The following is a 21,804-nucleotide window of genomic DNA, read 5'->3' as shown; positions in this document are numbered from 1 at the left end:
TGTTGGACGGCTTGAGTCAGGTCAAGTGTTTGCTCCTGACGAGTCGCATCGGAGCAACAGGAATCGTCTGGGAGGCGCCAAGCGCTTTTCCCTTTCGACTCGGAGAGCAGGGTGGTAGGAACTGCGCCACCCTATACTCCTTTCATGCTCACCGGTAGTCTTTCCTTCTTTCCTGAATTTCTTTTAATCGCGTGATTGCTTGGCAGTTCCCTAGATTCTACATCTAAACCAAAGAGACCGATGGAACTTTGTTTCCATCCATCTCTTTGGTTTAGTAGATTTCATGTACAGGGAGATCGATGGAACTTTGATTCCATCTATCTCCCTACGGGTCTCGAAACGCAGCAACCTCCTCGCGGTGAGACCTGGTAATCGGTGAGAACCGAGCCGATAGCTGCGATTGTCAAATATTCTAGTCGGATATAAGAATTTCTGTAACTTGCAATCCCCCCCATAACCATGACTCATGTATGAAAGAAGCTAATTCCCTTTAATTCGCGAAAAAAGTTCTCGCGCAAAGATTGTGAAATCATCTTTGCTAATTCCAATTGTACCTTTAACCCTTTAATTCGCGAAAAACATTAAAAACTTTCTCGCGCAAAGATTGTGAAATCAACTTTGCTAATTCCAATTGTACTCTCGTTCTCCGTTCGAACACTGATTCCTCTGTCACTTTTTATACTTGACATTCCTTTATTGGCCACAAATCAATTCAGTGCTCAGATTTTCAGCTTCGGTTTTAAGGAATTAGCGGGCGAGGCCTGTAGTTGACACAAAAACTTTTATAAGAGAGACATCTTCTGTTAAAAATGTCGTGTTATAAATTGACAATGAGGAAGTATTATCAACACGCAATTATGGAAACAGAGAGCTCATCAGCCAAATATCATCTAGACTTCTAATACTTTTAAGTGTCTAATAATAATTGATGTATTTCGAATTATTTTCAGTTTAAGTAGTCTAAAGTGCCTCGAAGCCCACGATGTCAATTCAACATCCTCTAAACGTTTATGCACAATTCACTTGAGTCACAATAAACAAGTATAACCAAGTATAAAAGCAAGAAAACGATTATTTCTTTCGTCGAATCTTCCAATAAACCCAGCATTCCCTTCTACCATTATCCCCTCGACCTTAAGGAATCTGTCTACCGAGATTCCCATCCAATATTTCAAACGAGGCTTTCACCCCGACGATACTGTGTTTCGTCATTTAATCGTTTGTCGCCCATATTGAGTTCCTTTAATCGTTTTCCACCCTATTCAACGAGTCGAGTTAAGATACGTCTCAGGAGCCTGGGAAGGACCATGGAAAGGGCTTAAAAAGCAAGGAAATATCCACTCGAGTTCGAATTCAAACGTTTCCTTGACGTCGACGACTCCGTCAATTCTTCCAACGAAGGAAACGAACCGAGTGATTGCGTTTGTGGCTCCCAATACCGACGGAAATGCGAGAGACATTTTTCACGTACGAATTGACGTAATAATACTATGTACAGGACTTCTTTGTTCGCGCGGAAAGAAACGGGAAATACAACACAGAGGAAATTAACTTTTTGATGAAGAAGCATTCTGGGGATGAAAAATAATAAGGTGCTACGAATCAAATAAAATACTGAAATATTATATATTATATTATTAAGTATTAAATATTATTATAAATACTAGTCCAGAATCTATTAAAATAAATTCTCCAAGGCACCTTCCCTTCCCCTGTCAGAGTTCAATAGCCAGAAACACCATTACCCCCGTTTGCACATTATTAATACCGTATTCAAAATAAGATGCATTGTTCAGTTCAGAATGAAAACGTTACATCACCGTACGAAAACTCACCGCAACTCCAGCATTACGTGTTTTATTTTATAACGCGAGTTATAATTATACCAACGGGGGCGCTCATCTGCCGGAATAACGTCACCGTCGACTTTTCCCCAAAGAAATAAAAAACCGTTCTTTTCAGTCCATCGCGATGTCCCATTGTCTACGCGCCACTCACGATATAATCGGCTGACGGCACCACTGGTTGCTTCATCAATCATAAAGGAGACACTACGTAGGTGGTTCAAAGACGTCGGGTCGATTATTGACATACCCGAACGGGAACTATGCGCGTCTCTTTGATCGAAAGCTCGACTTCGAATCGACGAGTATGCAGCGTATTCCACAATTTCAGCGGGAATATTCCCAATGCGGAGGAAATGAGGTATTCGACGCGACGGGGGCGTTTAAATGGAGGACGTAGGAAACTTTACACGGAAAATGTGACTTTAAAGAAGTACTCGTGATTTATGTCACATGATGTACCTATGGAGTGGTCGGGCAGCTGCTAACTATTAATTTCGAACGTTTCCAAGAGGGAGAATTTGTCGAGTATAGTTTATAATATACAGAAGGAGCTATCGTTTGGTAATAAAATTCTTTTTTCTGGATGCTGACCCTTGGCAAATATGATGCTCATCCTGTATTTAACACAAAAAGTAATTCTATTCAGAAACATTTGTAGGACTGTTTTTCAAAGGAGAGGAATACTGATAACACCTATTTAAGTGGACTCTGAGAATATATTTCTTTCGAGAAAATAATCTCTGATCCTCACTCATCTTTTGAAACCATGGTTTTGCATAAAAAGGTTACCCACACAAATCCCTAAAAATCAATTTCAGGATTTTGCCCTAATCAACCCCATCCGGGCCTAACAGCCAAATTAGGCTGGCCTAATACGCACCTAATGCCTGCCCAACTAATAATTCTAGTCGGGCAATCAACATTCTCATTGCAAATATATTCATACATCTACCAATCACTGAAGAAACATTCTATCCCAGTTACTATGAAAATTTCATTATTCTGCACCCCTCGTGTTTCCTGTGTTCACAAAATGACAGAAAGTGACAGATTTCCGAAAATCTGTATTCGATCAAATATCTACATAGAAAGTACCTACCTCTGTACAAATCTTTTCAATTGAAAGAGAAACAATAGCGAAGTCGAGATTGAAAAAAAAACAGCGGTAAAAGAATGGACAATACTTCTTTTCCATCAGTGTTTGGAAATGAATATGATTTCAGGTACGTAAATCCTTATTTTCTACCGACGAACCTGCAATTAAGAAGGGTGTATTATACGAGCATATTTCGAATTGCAATTGGTCGGTGAGAAATCTCTCGGAGTGTCGTGTAATTGGCAGTTATTCGTTTAAGCCGAAGCCGCCGCCCTCGCTGACGAACAATCAGAATGGGCCGAGCGCGAGAGCAAACGATTATTTCTACGGTTCGTTCCACGATGCACGGTTAATGGCCGACCGCGGAGTAATGAAAAAGAAACGAACACGGCTATCGCGTGAAACACGCATAGCCCCAGTTGCCCGCCGCTTTTTAGCCGATATTGTAAGCTGAGTTCGACGCTAAGCGCCGGTTGTAACCACGTGACCGTTCGTACGAGCTTGGAATTATCAGTGATCGGGGGTGGTGGTTGCGTCACGTGTTATTATACGATATGAAAATTTTTGAAAAATCACCGTTCAACGGCGGGTAATGTAACAGTTTACGAGGGTGTTCCCACTTGGATGAACTGTGAATTTCTTTCCCTATCGAAAGAATCGAAGGAGTAAAGAAGTAAGAATTTGGGTAAATGTATAAGATGTCTCAAAATCTCTTATACTGCCCGAGTTTATATTCTTTCTGAATTTATGACTTATTATTTATTAAATGTATCTATCTCTCCTTTACCAACCTATTGTTTTTAGCAGTACGAAATTTTGCACGAGTTCTGTGTTTTCCACTTTCCACAGATTAATTGCATCCATCAAGCTATCAAACATTTGCCGCTTGAATTGTGTATAAGGTCCTGAATTTGTTCTCTGTTCTCTCGTGTTTCATTCGTAACGATCTCCTGGCGCGTTCCTCGCATTTCGCGATTCGGGATGAGGAATCAGCAATCGGGGAATATTGCTCGCGGGGTCGATATTCGCGATACACGCTTTCCGCCACGTCGTAATGGAAAAGACGACGGGAGGACGTCGAAGAGGAGGAAGTGGTGGACTGGTTATCAAGGAAGGAACCGGTGAACTTGCTTCGTGCACATTCAGAGGCCGACCGGTTAGATTGAAACTGTCAAACTTTCGGGGGAAACTTCGAAGTTTCTTACCCGGGGCTTCCGGGCACGCTGGCCCGCTCCGGCAGACAGTTTGTGGTAATGTAGAGATTCGTTCTTTTATCTAGCAACATCCACGATCAAAGAGTCCAAACAAAAGGGAAGGAGAGAAAAGTGACGCATGTAAACTATAATAATTCTCCCTAGCGCTTGATTACTGAAACATGACTTCATTGTAATTCAATATCTCATTTATATTACTGCGCAGCCATTCTACTCTGCTTCAGTAATTTCAGAAAATTCATTATTATCAATTATATTATATTAAGCGTCCCCTCGTCAGAACCGTTTATGATATACATTTCGAGCTCTTTCTGCACTTTCATTCCGTTTTTCAATATGAAGAATATTAAAATAGGTGTATGCCACACAAAAGAGAAACATGGAAATAATATTGCCTGATTTAATTTAATTTTCATGAATGAATGAACATTAAAAGCTACCCTCACATCTTGCATTCAACCCCAAATTGTATGTGCATTTTACGAAACCGCCTATATATTAAATCCATGGTTTCATTGACAGATTTAAATCGTTGGTATACAAGGTGAAGCGTCTGAAATCGAAATACCGTACAGTTGCGCGGGATTCGCGATTAATATTGTTACGTTTATCGCGTGAGATCTGGCTAGCAGCAGGACTACACATTTCTCTGCGGTTATGTGTTGTCTCGTGTCGGTGATAGCGCGGAGAATGCGCCCTACGCTCCGATATGCATCCACGATTTAAGGATTTCGGATTCGCCCCGCATTTACGGCTGCATAACGCGATCCATTTCATGGATCGTCCATCCCGCGCGATTTATACGAAATCCGAGTAACTTTCTGCTGCGCGATATCGGACTAAATTAACCAGGGCTCGCGAAACTAACGAACTCCGTTGCGTTATCGCGGAGGGGGTAATTATGGTCTACAATTTCGAATTAAACCGCAATGCGCTATTTTCACTACCGGGGAATTGACCGAGGGCCCCGTGTCGTTTCAAATCATTCAATTCCAGCATGGACAACACTGGATGAACTATACCATAATCTAGCTTTCGCACTCCCATACACGCAAAGAGGAATGCAAGTAGGGGAGAGGTGATATAAAAGGGACAATTTTCTTTAGCGTCCACTTCTGACAATGTCATTATAGGCATTTAAATATCAAGTACACCAATAGAAAGCGTGTTTAATTCCCTTGAATAAAAGTATGTTACAAAGTCATAAATTATGATAGAAAATAAAAAAATCTTCGCTTTTCAAATAAGTGGGAAATGTCCCTTTTACGACTAGGTGGTTTTAAATGGGACATTATAAGTCATGAAATGATTCAAAACAATGGAATCTATGAAAAAATTAACTCTGTACTATAAATTATCAATATTTTTGACTATCTTCGTAGAGTGTGACTTATCGTTAATGCTTTAGCAGCGTTTTTTAGTTACAAAGTAATATTTTTTATTCAATTTATGTGTTACAAGCTAAGTTCAACATAGGAATACCCACGAGTGGTAAATATAAGTACGTATATAAAAAATCTATAAAACACTTAAATAATAAAATAGTTTAGAATTGAATTCTACTTGAACACGAATGAGATCAATTGTACTAAAACAGATAGGTACGTTTTCATATTGCAAAATAAAGATTTTATTATTAATTTTTTACGACAAAATTTGTCGCTTTGAATACTCACTTTATTAATTCTTAAATTTGAAACAATCCGCCATCAACTAATAATTGATATTTTAAAACAATGTAATCTATGTGTCAGATGATACACTAATAACTTTACAGGAAAGTAAAATATAGACAGTGTTCAGCAGTACATGTGTATGAGAGGGACAGCCACGAAACGGTCGATCCAATTAAGGCTTGTTATGCTGTTCCATTTAAGACTATAAGTGAGTTTAATATGGAATAACTTCAAAATAAAGAAAATAATCAATTAAGCTTCCGTGTTAAGTATTTTCGTTTCAGTCTAATACAGGCTATTTTAATGATATAACACTTTAACACTTTGTATATATCTTGATCTCAGAAAACGACACAGAAAATCAACGAAAATTTTACTTTTACTGCCGAAAAACCTCAACTGTGTCATAAACAGGAAACTAACTTGCATGTGCAATGCGTTTAGAATTTTGGCAATTCGATTTGTCCCTTTTATAGAACCTCTCCCCTACTAAAATTAACAAGCAAACTATGTTTGTTAAATGTCAATAAAAATTTCCAAATTCGTGGTGGAACCGAAAAGGTCCGAAAAATTGAAAATGTAGAATTCAATTTCTGCATACGAAGATCCATTTATCAGAATATTGAACTTGAATATTCGTCGAGTACACGTGCACTTGACTAATACGAAGATTGAACTGAATAAATCTTCAAATCTCGTTTCCTCCAAAACGAATCTTCCCCATAAAAAAATTCAGTCCATACTTTCGACATACAAGGGATATTCGCCAACACAAAAATTCAAAAACACTTGTAACTTTGCAGAAATGTAGTTCAAGTGATGCTAATAACATAAACATTCTTTGTCTCGGCAACGAAACGGTCCTAGGGGTGAAAACGCTCTCTCAAAGAAATTGTGAGATTTTATATTATCGTGAATATCTGCGACACCATAAAAGATATCCCAAAAAGTTTAATCCAAATTTGTATGGTTTCTGATATCCTACAATATAGCAATGAAGAATTTTTGAAAAAAATTCTGGAGGGTGTTTGCACTCCAAGGACATTTCCGCAAAGTTCGAAATTTGTCTGAATTTCCGAGTTGCCGAACATCCCTTGCCAGTTTTATATAAGCAATCACCCCCTTTTCTCTTTCCTTATCAAATGTACCGTATACGTGTAATACTTTCTGCTTCTCGAGCTTAAAAACACAACGGTGCGGCTACCCCCTGTCTCCTAAGGCAGCACGATGAATCAATGGCGATCGATGATCGGCTTAATTCACCGTTGGGGTGTCCCAGGCGTATCCAACCCGACACCGATCTCACGGCCGTCCATCTTGCTGCGAGGAAACGGGGACATAATCGCGTTTCATTTGCCGCGTGGGATCTTAGAAGAGGCACCGGGGCTATCTATTTCTGGGCCGACTATACGTTATCTTGTATCGGAGATAGGCCGCGTGGGGAATGCATCGTGGTGCACGCTAACGATTTAAGGGCTGCGGATGTGCAAGGAGGTATCCCGTGCATGAATTAGGTCGCCAATGCCATGCAGGCCCCGGCTAATGTTCGCAGTAACGGCACTTCGGTTAATTTCCCTGAGCGCGAACCACGCTCGATCGTTGCGCTGCTTTCCTCGTAATCGCGCCATCGACTCGACGTTAAGGACGACTTCGAGGGCTCCTCCAGAACGGGTTGACCCTGACGCTTCTGTACTTTCATCGTGTTCAACGCCCTGCGTGCAGCCACTTCTGATCTCTCGCGAAATTCCCTTAAAGGACTTCGATGGTTTGTTCGATGGAGTAAGGTTTGTGTGGCTCGATCGAATCGAGGGCCTGTCGCGCGGAATATAGTTATGGCTGGTGTATTTGGGATATTCAGGTGGAAGAGAAAGTTAGAAACATATTATTTTTATTTTCATTCTCATTCTCATCTTCATTTACATTTTCATCGTACATTTTTCATTTCTTTTGAGTGAACATTGTACATTCGTAATATTCATACAATCGGGGTCTAATAGTTTTTTTTCCAGAAATGTAAACTTTGATATGATGAAACTTGCAGTTGAAAAAGTAGTTGTGGAAAAACACGATTTTCTTGGTTAAAATTCACCAAATTTTTAAATTCTAATATTAAGGGGTCACCATCTCTGCCCTGAAGCCACTAACAAAAGACAAAATTAGGGATTTTTTTGTTCCTATAAATAAAAATATAGGGCTTGGATTTTTTTATATAGATTTAAAGCAACATTTATTTTGCTAGAAATTTTTTTTTTTTATGAAAAATTGTACAAAATGACAGCTGCAAAATGGCTTTCCGGTGGACTGCAAAAAAACTGGCCCACACTCCCGGGAATGATCATCTGAGAAGGAAATCCACAAAAGATATATAAACTGGAATATATTATCTTGCACCTAGCGTAGGATTTCTCAAAATTCGAATTATTTTGGAAATTATAACAGTTTGAAGAATTGACTTTAATTATTTGCATAAAAATTTGCACTGAAATGCTTGTAAAAATTCGAATAATTGAAATATCAAAAGAATCCTACGCTAGGTGAAAGATAATATATTCCAGTTTACATATACTTTTTGCATTTCCTTCTCAGATGATACAGTCATTCCCCGGAGTGTGGGTCAGTTCTTTGCAGTCCTCTGGTAAGCCATTTTGTCCGCTGCAATTTTGTAAATTTTTCATAAAAAAAATGTTCGAGCAAAATAAAGGTTGCTCTAAAACTGTACAAAAAATCCAAGTCTTATATTTTTATTTATACAAAAAAAAAATCCCTAACTTGTTTTTTGTTAGTGGCTTCAGGGTGGGGCCCCCATTAATGTCCAAACATATACAGAAATATTGGGAAAGAGCAAAAGTTATATTAAGATCGAAATGTATAGCAGAATATATATAAAAGAAATGTATAGTTCAGTAGAAGTGGCGTGACTGTAGTCAGACTACTCCTGTGTGTTTAACATAATCGTTATCATATATTATTCCTTCATATTTAAGAATTCGAGTTTGCAAATTTTCTAGAAGAATCGACTCCTTTTACCCAATGGCGAAGGAATTTAAAAACGACTCGTATTCTCCGCACAGCAGCTTGAACGACGGAAGTTCTTCGCGGAAGGTGAACGAAAGCAAAAGCAATCGCATGACACGTTTGCTTGAACCCGTAATCGGTGACGCGACAGGATCAATTCGGAGGATCGCGAACACGCAGCGACGTTAAATCGATAAACTGCATACGGCGTGGTTGTTCCCCTCTGATTCAGCGCGACGGCAACGCGTAAATAATTGCGTTACCTATCCTACGGTGCGTAATACGCGATGAATGCCGGTGTATACCAACGACACACTAACGATATTGCTCTCACGTCCGTTCGCCGATCTATTTGCTTCGGGACCCGGCCGCTGGACAACGGAAGCGAGCCAGCGCCTGCCTGTTTCCGCTTTTAACGAGGTTAATACGAAACTGGGCAAGTCGTTTTAACCATTCAACTCGGAGAACTTGATTCTTTTGACTATATGATATCGATGTACGGAAGAAGATGTGGATGCTGTGCAAGGGTTAGAGGAATCAGAGTTTGGTATAAATTTAATGTGTCCTTATAATAAATGAACGAGGATCACATGGTGAACTCCAGAAGGTCAGAAAACCATAGTATAATTAAAACGGTGGGTAAATGTTACAGAGAGTTAGTTTCTGTGATGGTAAATAAAGCTGTGGCATTAGCAGTGACTCTGAAACATTTTGTTGTGGTTGAATTAAGGAAGGTGAATATGTACTTTGTTAAATTTAAACCGTAGAATGGGATTTCAAACCACGTAGCAGGTGGAGAGGATTTTAAACCCCTGGAAGAGTGGATATGGTTAAATGACGAGAATCCTAAATGAAATTGTTGGGGAATTTAATACTGCTTTTTAAACCACTGTTAACAAATAAACAGAATAAGGAAAATGTAAAGAGTTGTATGGAGCACGAGAGTCGCTATATGGAGCACGAGAATATAGAGTAGTAGTAGAGGTCAGTCTATAATCAGACACGGATTGCTTCCTACTAAGTCTCCTAATTATTAAAGTATAAAGGCTTAGGAATGCCAGAAAATTCTGTTGCTCGCGTTACTTGAAAGGGCCCTTCGCATTCATTTCTTTTCATTAAATTACAATAAAAATAAGTGTGCCTACTGATATGTTAATTAATACTACATCCTTTGGAAAGGATTATGTATATCGGTGATCAATTTTTCACACATTTATTCCATTTATTTTAATGGAGAGTAGCAATTGCCTCATTATGCTATATCTGTGTAGAAACACTTCAAGTTTAAAATGATCGATTGATCCAATCATGTTGAATTAATTCATTTCAATTTGTGTTATCTTCCTCGTAGCGAAGGAACATTAATAACCGTTATAACGTGCTGTATCCCTCGTTTTATTTCCCGTTTATATTTTAATGTTAAATATAAAAGGAAACGAACGAAAGAGATGAATGTGTAACAGCTCGGTAAGATTTCATTCGACAAAAGTGTAGCTTGCCTGGTATCGATAAAGTCTCTACTGAGATACGAAGGTTATTTACAATAAAATTTAACGAGCCCTCTTCACAGCAATAAGTATCGACGTATTTGTGATTGGGAGTAGAAACGAAGCCGCGCGTAAGATGGGTGACAGCTATTGGAAAATATTTCGATACACGCGGGACTGAAACTGACATTGCACGCATCCGTTGATATTGTTTTTGCTTTCGGCGCTGAAACAAAAACGAATCTCGCCAGGCTCGCGTTGCCCTAAAAGGAGATCAAAGGGGACCCGGTTGACTCGCGATATCGATGCCTTTATTAATGTTTCATGAAGTCTCCATTAATATTTCATAAAGTTTGCTTAAACTGTTTATTCAGGAATTCTACAATTTTAATTCAACCCTGTTGAATAAAATTGCGAAAGTAAAATGACACCGTTTGCTGGCATGAATTAAGCAAATCTTGTCGGTATTTCCTCTTTCCGGAAGGTAAAAATATTTCTAAAATCAAATTAAATTTTCTTCATTCTCGATATTTTCTACGTACATATACATATATATGAATCACTGCTTCTCTCTACGTATTCGCTGAATTTTATATTCATTCCGTGATTAATGCCATTATACTTTGTACATCCTTTCTTGAATGACTAACGATTTTCCTGTACGCTGTTATTATATAAAAAATATTACGTATTCTGTAACGCTAGTCGCGAATCCCCGATGTATTGCAAAGACTTTAATAAAAAAATGATATGGTCTTGTAAAAAATAATTTCTTAAAGGAAATAGAAATGTGTAAGTAAGTTACCCTTAAAGTGTTTCTGAACTCATTATTTACCTTTCGTTCCTCAGAATTTATTACCCAAGGATGTCGATTAAGAAACCGTGAGTAAAAGGAGCTTATTACTCCCCGCCGTACTAAATATGCCATCGGACGTGGGCGTGTGTGGCGAGGGGTTAAAATACTCGCTCCCTCGTACGACTCCGGTAAATATGAAAGAGTGAAAGTTCTCTGACGATAAAAGTGTTTCCAATTGGAACGTAGCAAATTACTCGGCACCTGGGGCGTCCTTTTCTAACGATTGAGAACAATCGATCCAGCCACCACTCGTTACTTTGCTCTAATTAATCGTCGTACGCGGGATGAAATGTATGAATTCCATTACCTCTTGAACCTTCCTGTGAACGATGATCTTGTGCCACTGATTATCGTCGAACCGGACCCTGGCTGGCTTTATATGGAGATCCAATCTCCCTTTGGCCAGTGTCATCCCCACAGCGGCTCCACCATCCCTCAAAGATACAGTTAGATAATCATCTTCCTCTCCTGAAATCACACAGAAAAGAACCACGTTGATACGACCGATGTAATGGCAAACTGCAAGCTTAAAATTCTATTTTACGTTCACGTGTGTTGGGGTATGATATTCCTAGAACTAATTCAGAGAATTCATTCCATAGTGAAGATCGCAGCACGTTTCGTTACAACTTACAAGGGCAGTTAGGCAGTCCAGAAATTCAGAGAATTATGCAACTTTGTGTGCTAGTAGAGTAGTTCATCAGTAACACAAAACTATTTTTTTTTTGGTACCATAGTGCTGTTTTAGGGGTTGGAATTACCCTGTGAAGAAAAGGCAGAGTTTTCTTTATCGTGGAATATCTCGAGAACGGTGAGAGATATCGAAACGAAATTTAAATAAAAGTTGCATCTTTTTTATATCTAAAAAACTGTGTAAAAATAATTATCGAATCAAGGATTAGTGATGGGGTAATTTGAAAAGCATGGATTTCTCGAGAATTGTTTTTATACAATTTTGTAGATATAAAAAAAATGCAACTTTGTTTAAATTTCTTTTCGATATCTCTCGCCGTGCTCGAGATATTGCACGATAAAGAAAACTCTGCAATTTTTCAAGGGGTGATCTCACCCCCTAGAACTGCACTGTTGCGTCAACAAGAAATAATTTTGTGTTACGGATGAACTACTCTACTTGCACACAAAGTTGCATAATTCTCTGAATTTCAGGGTTGCATAACTTCCCTCGTTAGTCCCTATACGATGTAAGATTGAGAAATTTACAAGAAAATTTGGAGTAGGAAATTGTGAATTAGGTAGTAGACAAAAGGATATGAAAAACCTATAAATAGAACTTTATATCGAGGTTCTACACAAATATCAAAAACAGAAATAGTACTATAGAGTACTATTAGTAGCTAACACAGTATTTATTCCAATAACCCACAGAATGTCCTCTTTCCAAAACATAGACCACCCTTATTCCTCGGTAATTCTAAAATTATTCTCACACACTGTATTCCCCATTCTAACCAGTAAAATAAATATTGTCTACCACAGTAAAAAAAAACCATCCCTTATATCATCCGCCTGCAAATCACTAAATATCAAAGTGACTAATCTCCGTTTACGAAACAGAAGCACCTACGCCACGATCGCCTCGTTATCCATTCGACCGTTAAATATAACGGTGCTGAATGAAATTATAACGCCCCCTAATCTCGTACGAGGGTAAGGTACACGCGCTCGAACGCTGGATATAATCCCGCGTAGCTCGAACATAATTATACGGATACAGGGGCCGTCGTCAGCCACCTTTCGCCGAAAAACAATAAAAATAAACGGCCGTTTGCCGCGTCTTAATCCCTCGGCTCGTTTCGAGGCTCGCCGATATAACCGGCATAATCCGCGGGCTTTTCAGTTCGGTCGCCACGATAATTATTAACGACGAGGTCAGTCGTTTCGCCGGGCACCAGCGAGCCCCGCGCAAACGAAAAGCGCCGAAACTAATGGTAAGCGGATACAAACGATTTATACGTCTCGTCGTTTCATGAACTAATCCCCACCCCCGTGAACTGAATCGCAAGAGAAACGGGGATGAACCGTGGTCCGTGAGAAGAGATCTTTTTCGGTGATGCTCGGGACGTCGAGTCGAATGAGATCATCGTCGTGGAAGAAGTTCTGCTGTCGCAAAGGGCAATGTTAGTGACATACGTAACTGGAAATATTTATTGTGCCATCTACAAATCTAAATAGTGTGCATAGTTTCTATAGATATGATTTATGAAGTGGTTGGTAGTCAAGCATAGTTTTCTAATACTAAAGCTGAGGTACAAGTGATAACGTGTTAAATATTCGAGTGGCGAAATTAATACTTCGGGTAGTGTAATTGGGGTTGGATTTAAGGGCTGTTTTAAGATTGTGGTTCAGATATTTCAAGGAATAAATGAATATGTAATTCTTTTAGAAAGGAAGTAGGAGTGATTGTAATTATACAGTGTAATTGAAACCCTAGTTAGTGAAATTATGAAATTTATAGTCGTATTTGAAAAGTGGGCAATTATTCTCCACTTTAAGTCAAAGAGTAGCTTGTTTTATACACTGGGCTGGTGATTTACTTTTAAACGCGAGTAGTAGAATTTAATATGTAATAGTAACTGGAAATAAATTTTAAAAATATTATAACTCGTAAATATTGAAGTATTGACTCGAAATAACATTCGGTGCCTATCAGCATGGTCAGTGCTGGGAATTCGTGCCCAGCAGGGTAGTGGATGGGCAACAAAAGCACGTTCAACTAAATGCTTTCGAAGTTTCTATGAAGAGAAGGGAGGGACCGTGCGGCTACCTGAGGTGTGTAAACATTACATCGTTCTTTGGAATATTTAATAAAATGAATAAAAATAGATATAAATACCGTTATTATATATCTATTACTGTATAATTTACAATGTTTTTCCTATATAGAATAGGTTTGGAAAACATTTCTTTAGAAAATAAAAATGGTATTAAATTAAAAACCCTGGGGAAATTTTCAATATACTACATACGTGTGTGTAAATATATTAGAGGCATACTGCTACTATTACTGTTATCTCAAAAGTTGCTTGACAAGTCTGTAAAATCTAAGATATTATAAAAATCACTTAATTATTTCTTCATTTCGATATTTTAATTCTAAAGCACAACCAATTTACTTTTGCATAGATCTTGATTCTTTTTTCCATATTACCTATGCATTTTGAAATTTACTTGCGATTAGGCAGTTGAACGCATAAGTCACCTGATTTTTAATGGCCTAAATTAAAGATAAGGATTGACAAGATGAATAGTAGAGTAACATGTACAGAGATGTTGAAGGAATTTTTTTGCAAGAATTAGTAAAATATTTGTATCTTTGAATAAATTAAAGGAAATGGGAGCGAAAGAAATTCATTAACTAAGAAAAATACCTCAGATTACAAGGATTCTCGTTTGTCAATATCGTAAAAACATGTCCCTCGTTCCACACATTAAAATTCAAATACCCTGCACTACACATTCCTCTATTTGTTCTCATATCATTTTTATGTATGAGCAGTGAAACAAAGAACGAGAAACCATGCATTGTGATGAGTAAACAATGCTATCGAACAGTGAATGCACGAAGGTATCAGAACCACGAGGAAGAGCAAAAAACATAGAATTCTTTAACGATTCAACATTGTATGTTTTTCTCAGCACTGCAGCGAATAACAGAATATTAAAGAAGATGTTAAATTTGAAATATTAAACTCTCCAGACGTGACAAGTCACCAATAATCATTCCAGCTGATCGTAATCAACTTAGTAATCTTTTAGTCAATCTAAATTTGCCTGAACCTCAAAATTTGAACGACTTAGGAACGTGGAAACCCGTAATTCTTATTTCCATCGTTCAATTTTCACCGAACTCTTTCTCCGAGAATAACAACGCGACGATGTAAAGCGAAAAGCGAGGGGAATTGAAATTCGAGGGGGGTGTAAAGCTTCATCGCGGAACAACGAAAGCTGGCACGTCGACGTCGACGGGACGATTGGTGCACTGCCGTTAAAATTCAGCGTTTATTCATTTATGGTAATCCTATGGCACACCAAGTCTTCAAATGCAAGGGCCAAATAGAATAGCGAGAAAAACGTAGGAGAACTACCAAGATACAGCTGTGTGTATGTGTGTGTGTGTGTGTGTGTGTGTGTGTGTGTGTGTGTGTGTGTGTGTGTGTGTGTGTGTATTCGCGGAGATAAGGATGCAGGTTGAGTGCAACAATCGTTGCAACATGGATTAAATGCATATTTATTCTTGGAGACAATGTGTTCAATATTCATCTCTTTTCGAAGAGAATACAGAGATATTTAGTACGACACGTACTAAATAACTCGATGGTAGAGATTATGACTGTGGGTAGGATAAAATCGATGAGAATATGGCACAGAGTTGAGTTAAAAAGTGGAAAATATGAGTAAGTTTGTTGGGTAAGAGGTTGGAATTCACATACAATAATGAAATCAAAATCATCGATGTCGATATGAAATATTAATAATTAATTAAATATAAGCTTTTAGTTACCAGTTGGGCAGGTAGCCCGATTGCGTCCATCGCCTGTTTGAACAAAAAAGTTCGCATCAATATGGGTTCAAAGATATTTCGTTATTGCGGTAAAGATGAAGATGGAACTAAATGGAAATGTGCCTAAAAGTACCTAAAGAATGAAAGGTATATTTAACGAAGCATGGCGATTCTTTGAACTGAGTGTCGATCAAAGAGACTCCAACAGTATTTCTAGTTGAAGTTAAGTGTCATAACGTTTCACTAAAATCACCTAAAATGTCCTCATATCGAAAAAACGAAACCCTGTTCCACTCACACCTTCATCCCCAAAATTTCCTCTCTGTATGAAAAACTGATCCACAGAGCGTAGTTTCACAGCACAGTGCAACATCTCCGAAAACTCCAATCCATCTTACCTGAAACTTACGTTCTCTTCCAAGCCTTCTAAGCTCCAACAAATTTCCATGCCAAACCATCCAAGTTCAAATACCACTGAACAAACAATAAAAACACCAACGCACTGATAGGTCAAGATTGATCTTCGACATCACACAATAGTACCTACTCATCACAAATACTCATCCTCGAGTGAGACTCATGTCGAAAGCAACACGTGAGACGCTCCCTACATCCTCAGACAACCAAACAGTGGGAGTAACATATCACGAAACACTAAACAAGGGAAAACCTAAGAGATAAAAATCCCAGTTTAAACCTCAGCTAGGATCTTTATGGAGATGAGCCTAATGGGATAGAAAACCTGCGTTTGCAATAGCGAGTATGATGGCAATGCCAGCCAAGGCCAGATTAATATAAAAGATAATAAACAGTGGGCGATAAAAACCGCGAGGAGGGAAACGAGACACCTAGTGCAGCTGCAAAGTAGGGGCGAATGAGAGAAGGAAGAGGCTGCAGCACTGTGAACTCGAAACCTATACGCGCGTCAAGGCCGCGATCCGCAATGCTGCAGCGCGGACACACACACACACCCAAAGTGCACGTTCTACTTTTCTGCGTTGCGTCTCTGTTGCCTCCGCAGTACTGGCCCCTGGTCGCTCATTTGTTCGCCAGATAAGCTATACCTATGGTCACCCGTTTAAATTATGCACATTTTTGCAGGACCCGCGCTGTCCTTTTCGGTTCCCGTCGCGGATTTTTGTTCCTCCAGATCACGGGACACGTGCGAAAGATAACTTTCAAACTGCAGGGAAGCTTGCGATACGAACGCTTTTTCAGGTGACGTTGGTCGTGTTTCAGGGGCTTTCGGGCGGTATTCGTTTGGTAAATCTTGGTTTCCTAGGGGTGAATTGAGTATTTATGAGATGTCAATGCTGGCAGTATGGAAAGCATTCGGTTTTGGACGAGGAATGGTGGAGTTCTTGATGTGAGGATGCTAGGGGGAGGAGGAATGAAGATACAGGAGTGAAGGAGGGAGGTTATGGGAAATGAATTGGGAATTTCATTAGTAGGAAATCGGGAAGTTAATGTGGTGCAGACAAGTGGAGGCTTGCAGAAAGGAGATAGGATATGCGCAAGTAGTGGAATACGAGTATGGTCAGACATAAGTAGTCTTCAGGTGTTAATTTCTGGTTAGCTTTGGAAAAGGTAACCTGAGTCAGAAGGATCACTTACGAAGAACTTCTCAATGTCCTATTTCATAAAAAATTCAAAGGAGTTCAGAAAACGTACCACAAAATCTTCATCGAATGTCATAGAATCGTAACAATAATTTAACGGGTTACATACGTTCTCGGCGCCTAATAATTCATCACTTTTGGGATTTTTTTTCTCGAGAGGTGTGAAATAAATTGAAAATTTTATAATTGTATCATATTCTTGGGACATTTATTCATATAACAAATTTTATTTGACACACTTTTGTCATATATTGCTGTTCGTTTGCTGCGGGTGCAGCAACCTCTAGGGGACACCTTATCAGCATCATAACTTCGCTAATTTACAACCTTGTTTCATGAAGTTTGCGTTAATCTATGCGGAATAATATTCTCTAAGAGCCATCGAGTAAGTTTTAGAAATTAAAAATTTTAATTTTAATATTTTTTTACCAGTTAAACATCGAAATTATAGATGAAAAATCCACTGCTTTCTTCAAAATGGCATAATTTTCTTATTTTCTAAAAATTCAAAACTTTGGCCCGATGACCCTTAGAGAATGTCATTCTGCATAGATGAACGCAAAGTTCATTAAAAAAGGTTGTAAATTGTCGAAGTTATCATGCTGATAAGGAGGCCTCCTGCTTGGTGCAGAGGTTGCTGCAACCGCAGAAAACGAACGGCAATATATGACAAAAGTGTGTCAAATAAATTTTGTTATACGAATAATTCTCCCAAGAACAAGATACAATTATAAAATTTTCCATTTATTTCACACCTCACAAGGAAAAAATCCCAAAAGTGATCAATTATTAGGCGCCGAGAACGTATGTAACCCCTTAACACTACACATGTGGCAATTTCGCGTTTGTTTGCATCGCTGGTTATGGAAAAGGGATCTATTTGCTTCTGTTTCTTAACAATTTTCTCAAGATACACGTGCTAAGCAACATCAACAACAACTTGTAACAATTAGAAATAAAACATTCGCTGATAAAATGTCCAACACATATAGTTTCTTCATTCCAATCACTGTAAAGCCATCCCGTCCCTTTACATCCCTCCTTCAGGATCAATCACCTTCGACAATACCCTCCTACGCTAACGATTGAAAAGGAACCGATCGTACACGTCAATTATCCACCGTTCCCAAAGGTCGATGACGCTGTAAACCGGAAGGGCCAACGAACCGCGTCCGTTGGCAACGGAAGCAAGGAACTTCAAGGCTCTAGGTTGCACCTGCAACTGAAGCGAGAGGGTAGGATGCTGGAGAAATATAAACGAACCGCTCTCTCCATCGACTCGTATAAATTCTCTGCGTAATGGCCAGCCTTGCTCTCTGTTGGCTTCGTTCACGCGAGTTCGCCCGCGTACACGCTCGCCCAGAAGCTGCATCCTGACCCAACCATCGCTACCACCCCATTTTTTTTTTCACCCTGTCCTACTTGCATCTCTCATCCGACCGTTACGTTTCAGGCAGTTTCGCCAGTTTAAGCTCGTGACCCCGTCGCGAGGCTACTCCCGCGCATTGTTCCGTGTTCGTTAAATATGCCTGCGTCGAAACTGTTTCGAGCACGAAATTTTTAGGGTTCGCCGGTACGGTTCGCGGGAGCCCGCTTGTTTCGCAACTTTGAGCCGTTCGAGGGGCAGGATCGTGCACCCTGTTACATCCTGGTGGAGCCGTGACGTGACGCCGCGAGGGAAAAATGGTACTTCCTGTGGGCAGAGGGGAATTTTGTTTGTTTATCCCGTCGTTAAGAGAAGTTGTTCCTTGATGAAAAATGGGCAGGCTATGGGGGGGCAAGAACGGGAAAAATGGAGGAAGGACGTATTGCGTGACCTTTTTGCTGCTTTTATGATTTTTCTGTGACATGGCGTGTTAAATGTCCTCTTTTTTCAATTATTCAAATCATCCTCTATGTCAAAGTTAAAATCAAATTAATCTCTAACTCTGCAACCGTTCAATTAGCATTCAAAAATCAAATTCTGGCATGTAAATTGATCACTTGATCGTCCAAGGCTAGCACGATCCACTTCCTTTGCAATAAAAAATATTACATAACAAAGTGCTGCGCTCGATCGTAATTAGTAATTACTAGATATCTCCCGAGCCTCTAGCAGTCGCGAGATCGCATTTATTCCCTATTATTTCTTGACTGTGGACCGGTAATGAGCCCTGGGAGATAATGTGTGAGATATTGTATCTGCCTATTCGAGTCCAGCGTCTAGAACGAAACTCAATCGTCGAGGAAGTCGATACGTTATCGCAGAGGATTCCTTTGGGACTGACGTTAATACGAAGCCACTAACAGCGAACCCCTCGGTGTTAATTATCGGATGAGGAAGCTGAGATATTAGCCACGAAGTATAAGTGGCAGAATTTGGCATACGTGAATTATCCATGGTTTATTGGAGGATTAAATAATTTATAGTGTGGTTGTCTCGGATAAAAATGCAATGTCGAAGTTTACTATAAGTACAGTAAGGTGTAGTCGAGTATCTGGATGCGGGTTAAAATGAAAAAGTGATTAAATTAAAGAGTGAAGATTAATTGGATTAATTGGACGCGATCAACCATTAATAAGTTGAATTTAATTGGTTACCTCGAAGATCTACTTTTATAGAATTTATTAATTTTATGAAACCGACGGTGAGTTACAGTTTTTAAAGAGGTAATAAACTGAATAGAGGAATTAACAGATTGACACTTGAGACTAGACAATTAAGCAGAATCAACCACGTGTCAAGGATGATAGAAATACTTCCCCTTATTCAATCCTGTCGAATTAATTTAACATAGTGTTACATGAATTAAAGACACAAACGCTACGCAGTATTTTTAAGCATTTGAAGTATTCAGCAGCGTAATAAGCGACATAATCATTCAAATGGACACTCTCCTATATACCTAAGCAGAGTAACAAAGCAGAGAATAATAAAAGTAAGTTCGTATACACTATTTCACAACAGCAGATAGTAGCACTACATTACTACAAGTTACATATGTATAATAAATATTAGATAACACTATGAAAATTAGGAATTATTCTACAAGAGCTTCCTTTCCCTCTCCGAATGCCCTACAACGAAAAGCTCAGTGTAATTAGAAAAAATGTGGAGCCGGCAGTTACTTAATAAATGTTCAAGTCTCCACTAATAACTCGCCCCCTCCTAACACGGTTTCCCCTCGTGCCTTAATATTCCACCGACGTTTCTCTTTAATCTTACACAGCAATGAATCAAATAAACATAAGGGTGGCATTAACGATCAGCAGTTAGAGCGCGCAAGAGAACAAAGGCACGGTGCTCGAAGGATTTAACCACTCAGAGGAGTTCCTCCTCCAAGGAGGACTAGGATTTCACGGAGTGAATCACGAGTTTCTGGCTACCTTTTGAAGGGACACGAACAGACAATGGTCCTCTCAAACAATACTCCTACATTGAAGGGGATTCTCTTGCACAGTTTCCACGATACAACCAATCCGATTGCTCTTGCACTTGAAGCAGGAACGACAGTAAACTCCTGCTAATATATTACGCGATGCCTTCAGAAACTTGCATTAGATGGTCACGAATGGCTTCGAACATATTAGGATAACTGTGTTTGTATTATTCATACATTATGCTACACGAATTTCGAAGATTATCTAGCACACCGATTGGTGTAAGAAATGCAGAGTACTTATTAAACCATCCATGAAAATTGCTAATTACGTTTATCTTTTGAGTGTATACTTCATTCGAGCTGGGAATTATATTAATCGTGTTCTTTCCCTTTCCTTCAATTTCATTCTAATTTCATTCGTAAGGTTTAATTCATTTGATGGTTTCCTTGAATTTATCATCACAGGCACGTCTGAATTTCACAATAACGCTTTACGTTACGTTGAAAAACGAAATTCCCCTTTGCTGGAGGTACGATTCGGTGGACCTCGGGGAAAGCCGAACCATCCGCAGTCTTAAAGCAATTTACGTAGCACGGGGTCGCATTCACTTTTTATCCTGTGCGCGTTCATGTTGCATAGAAGCCTGAGAGGCTGTAAGAAGCAGCGACTGCAATGCGACCGACGCGAATATTTCGGCAGTCCCATGTTTATTTAATTTATACGAGAAGCCGCAGAAGCTTTCGGCGTACAGCGAACAAAATTCACGGATGCAGGCCAGGGCAGAAATTTAGGCGAGCGAATTATAGAACAGGTTTTATCTGCCACCAAGAATTTACAAGCAGACCTTCTTTTGAACGATGCTATTTGTAATCTAATTTGTTTTAACACAAGCGCCACGAAACGACGAGGCGGCTGGCTTTTTCTACGAAAGGAATATGCTAATCGAGTGCCTGAAGCTTTCGATTGAAAATTAAAAATCGTTGATATCTTGATAAGGTTAATGAAATTGGACCAATTCATCAGAACTACTCGCCATTATTCCTGCACTTTCTTTTTTTTCCAAAACGAAACAACTTGTGACCATCAACTTAGAGTTACCACGAATGTTA

At 39.2% G+C, this 21,804-nt stretch overlaps 1 protein-coding gene across 6 annotated transcripts in view; it reads right to left on the bottom strand.

Moving 5' to 3' along the window:
- Nucleotides 1–21,804, bottom strand: part of Nrx-1 (neurexin 1) — a 429,130-nt gene that overhangs the window by 222,369 nt on the left and 184,957 nt on the right. For 4 of the 6 annotated variants that reach the window (XM_076811144.1, XM_076811146.1, XM_076811145.1 and 1 more), the window contains exons 6-7: nt 15,714–15,746; nt 11,499–11,659 (exon numbers count right to left, since the gene is read on the bottom strand). In XM_076811144.1, coding sequence (XP_076667259.1) covers nt 11,499–11,659; nt 15,714–15,746 — 194 coding nt within the window. The remainder of the gene's footprint in view (nt 1–11,498; nt 11,660–15,713; nt 15,747–21,804) is intronic. The other 2 variants (XM_076811147.1, XM_076811149.1) reach the window with 1 other exon arrangement.

The sequence above is a fragment of the Andrena cerasifolii genome, chromosome 4 (assembly GCF_050908995.1).
Source record: "Andrena cerasifolii isolate SP2316 chromosome 4, iyAndCera1_principal, whole genome shotgun sequence".
Taxonomy (NCBI): Eukaryota; Metazoa; Arthropoda; class Insecta; order Hymenoptera; family Andrenidae; genus Andrena; species Andrena cerasifolii.
Note: the sequence above shows the minus strand (reverse complement) of the source record. Positions and strands in the feature narration are given on the sequence as shown.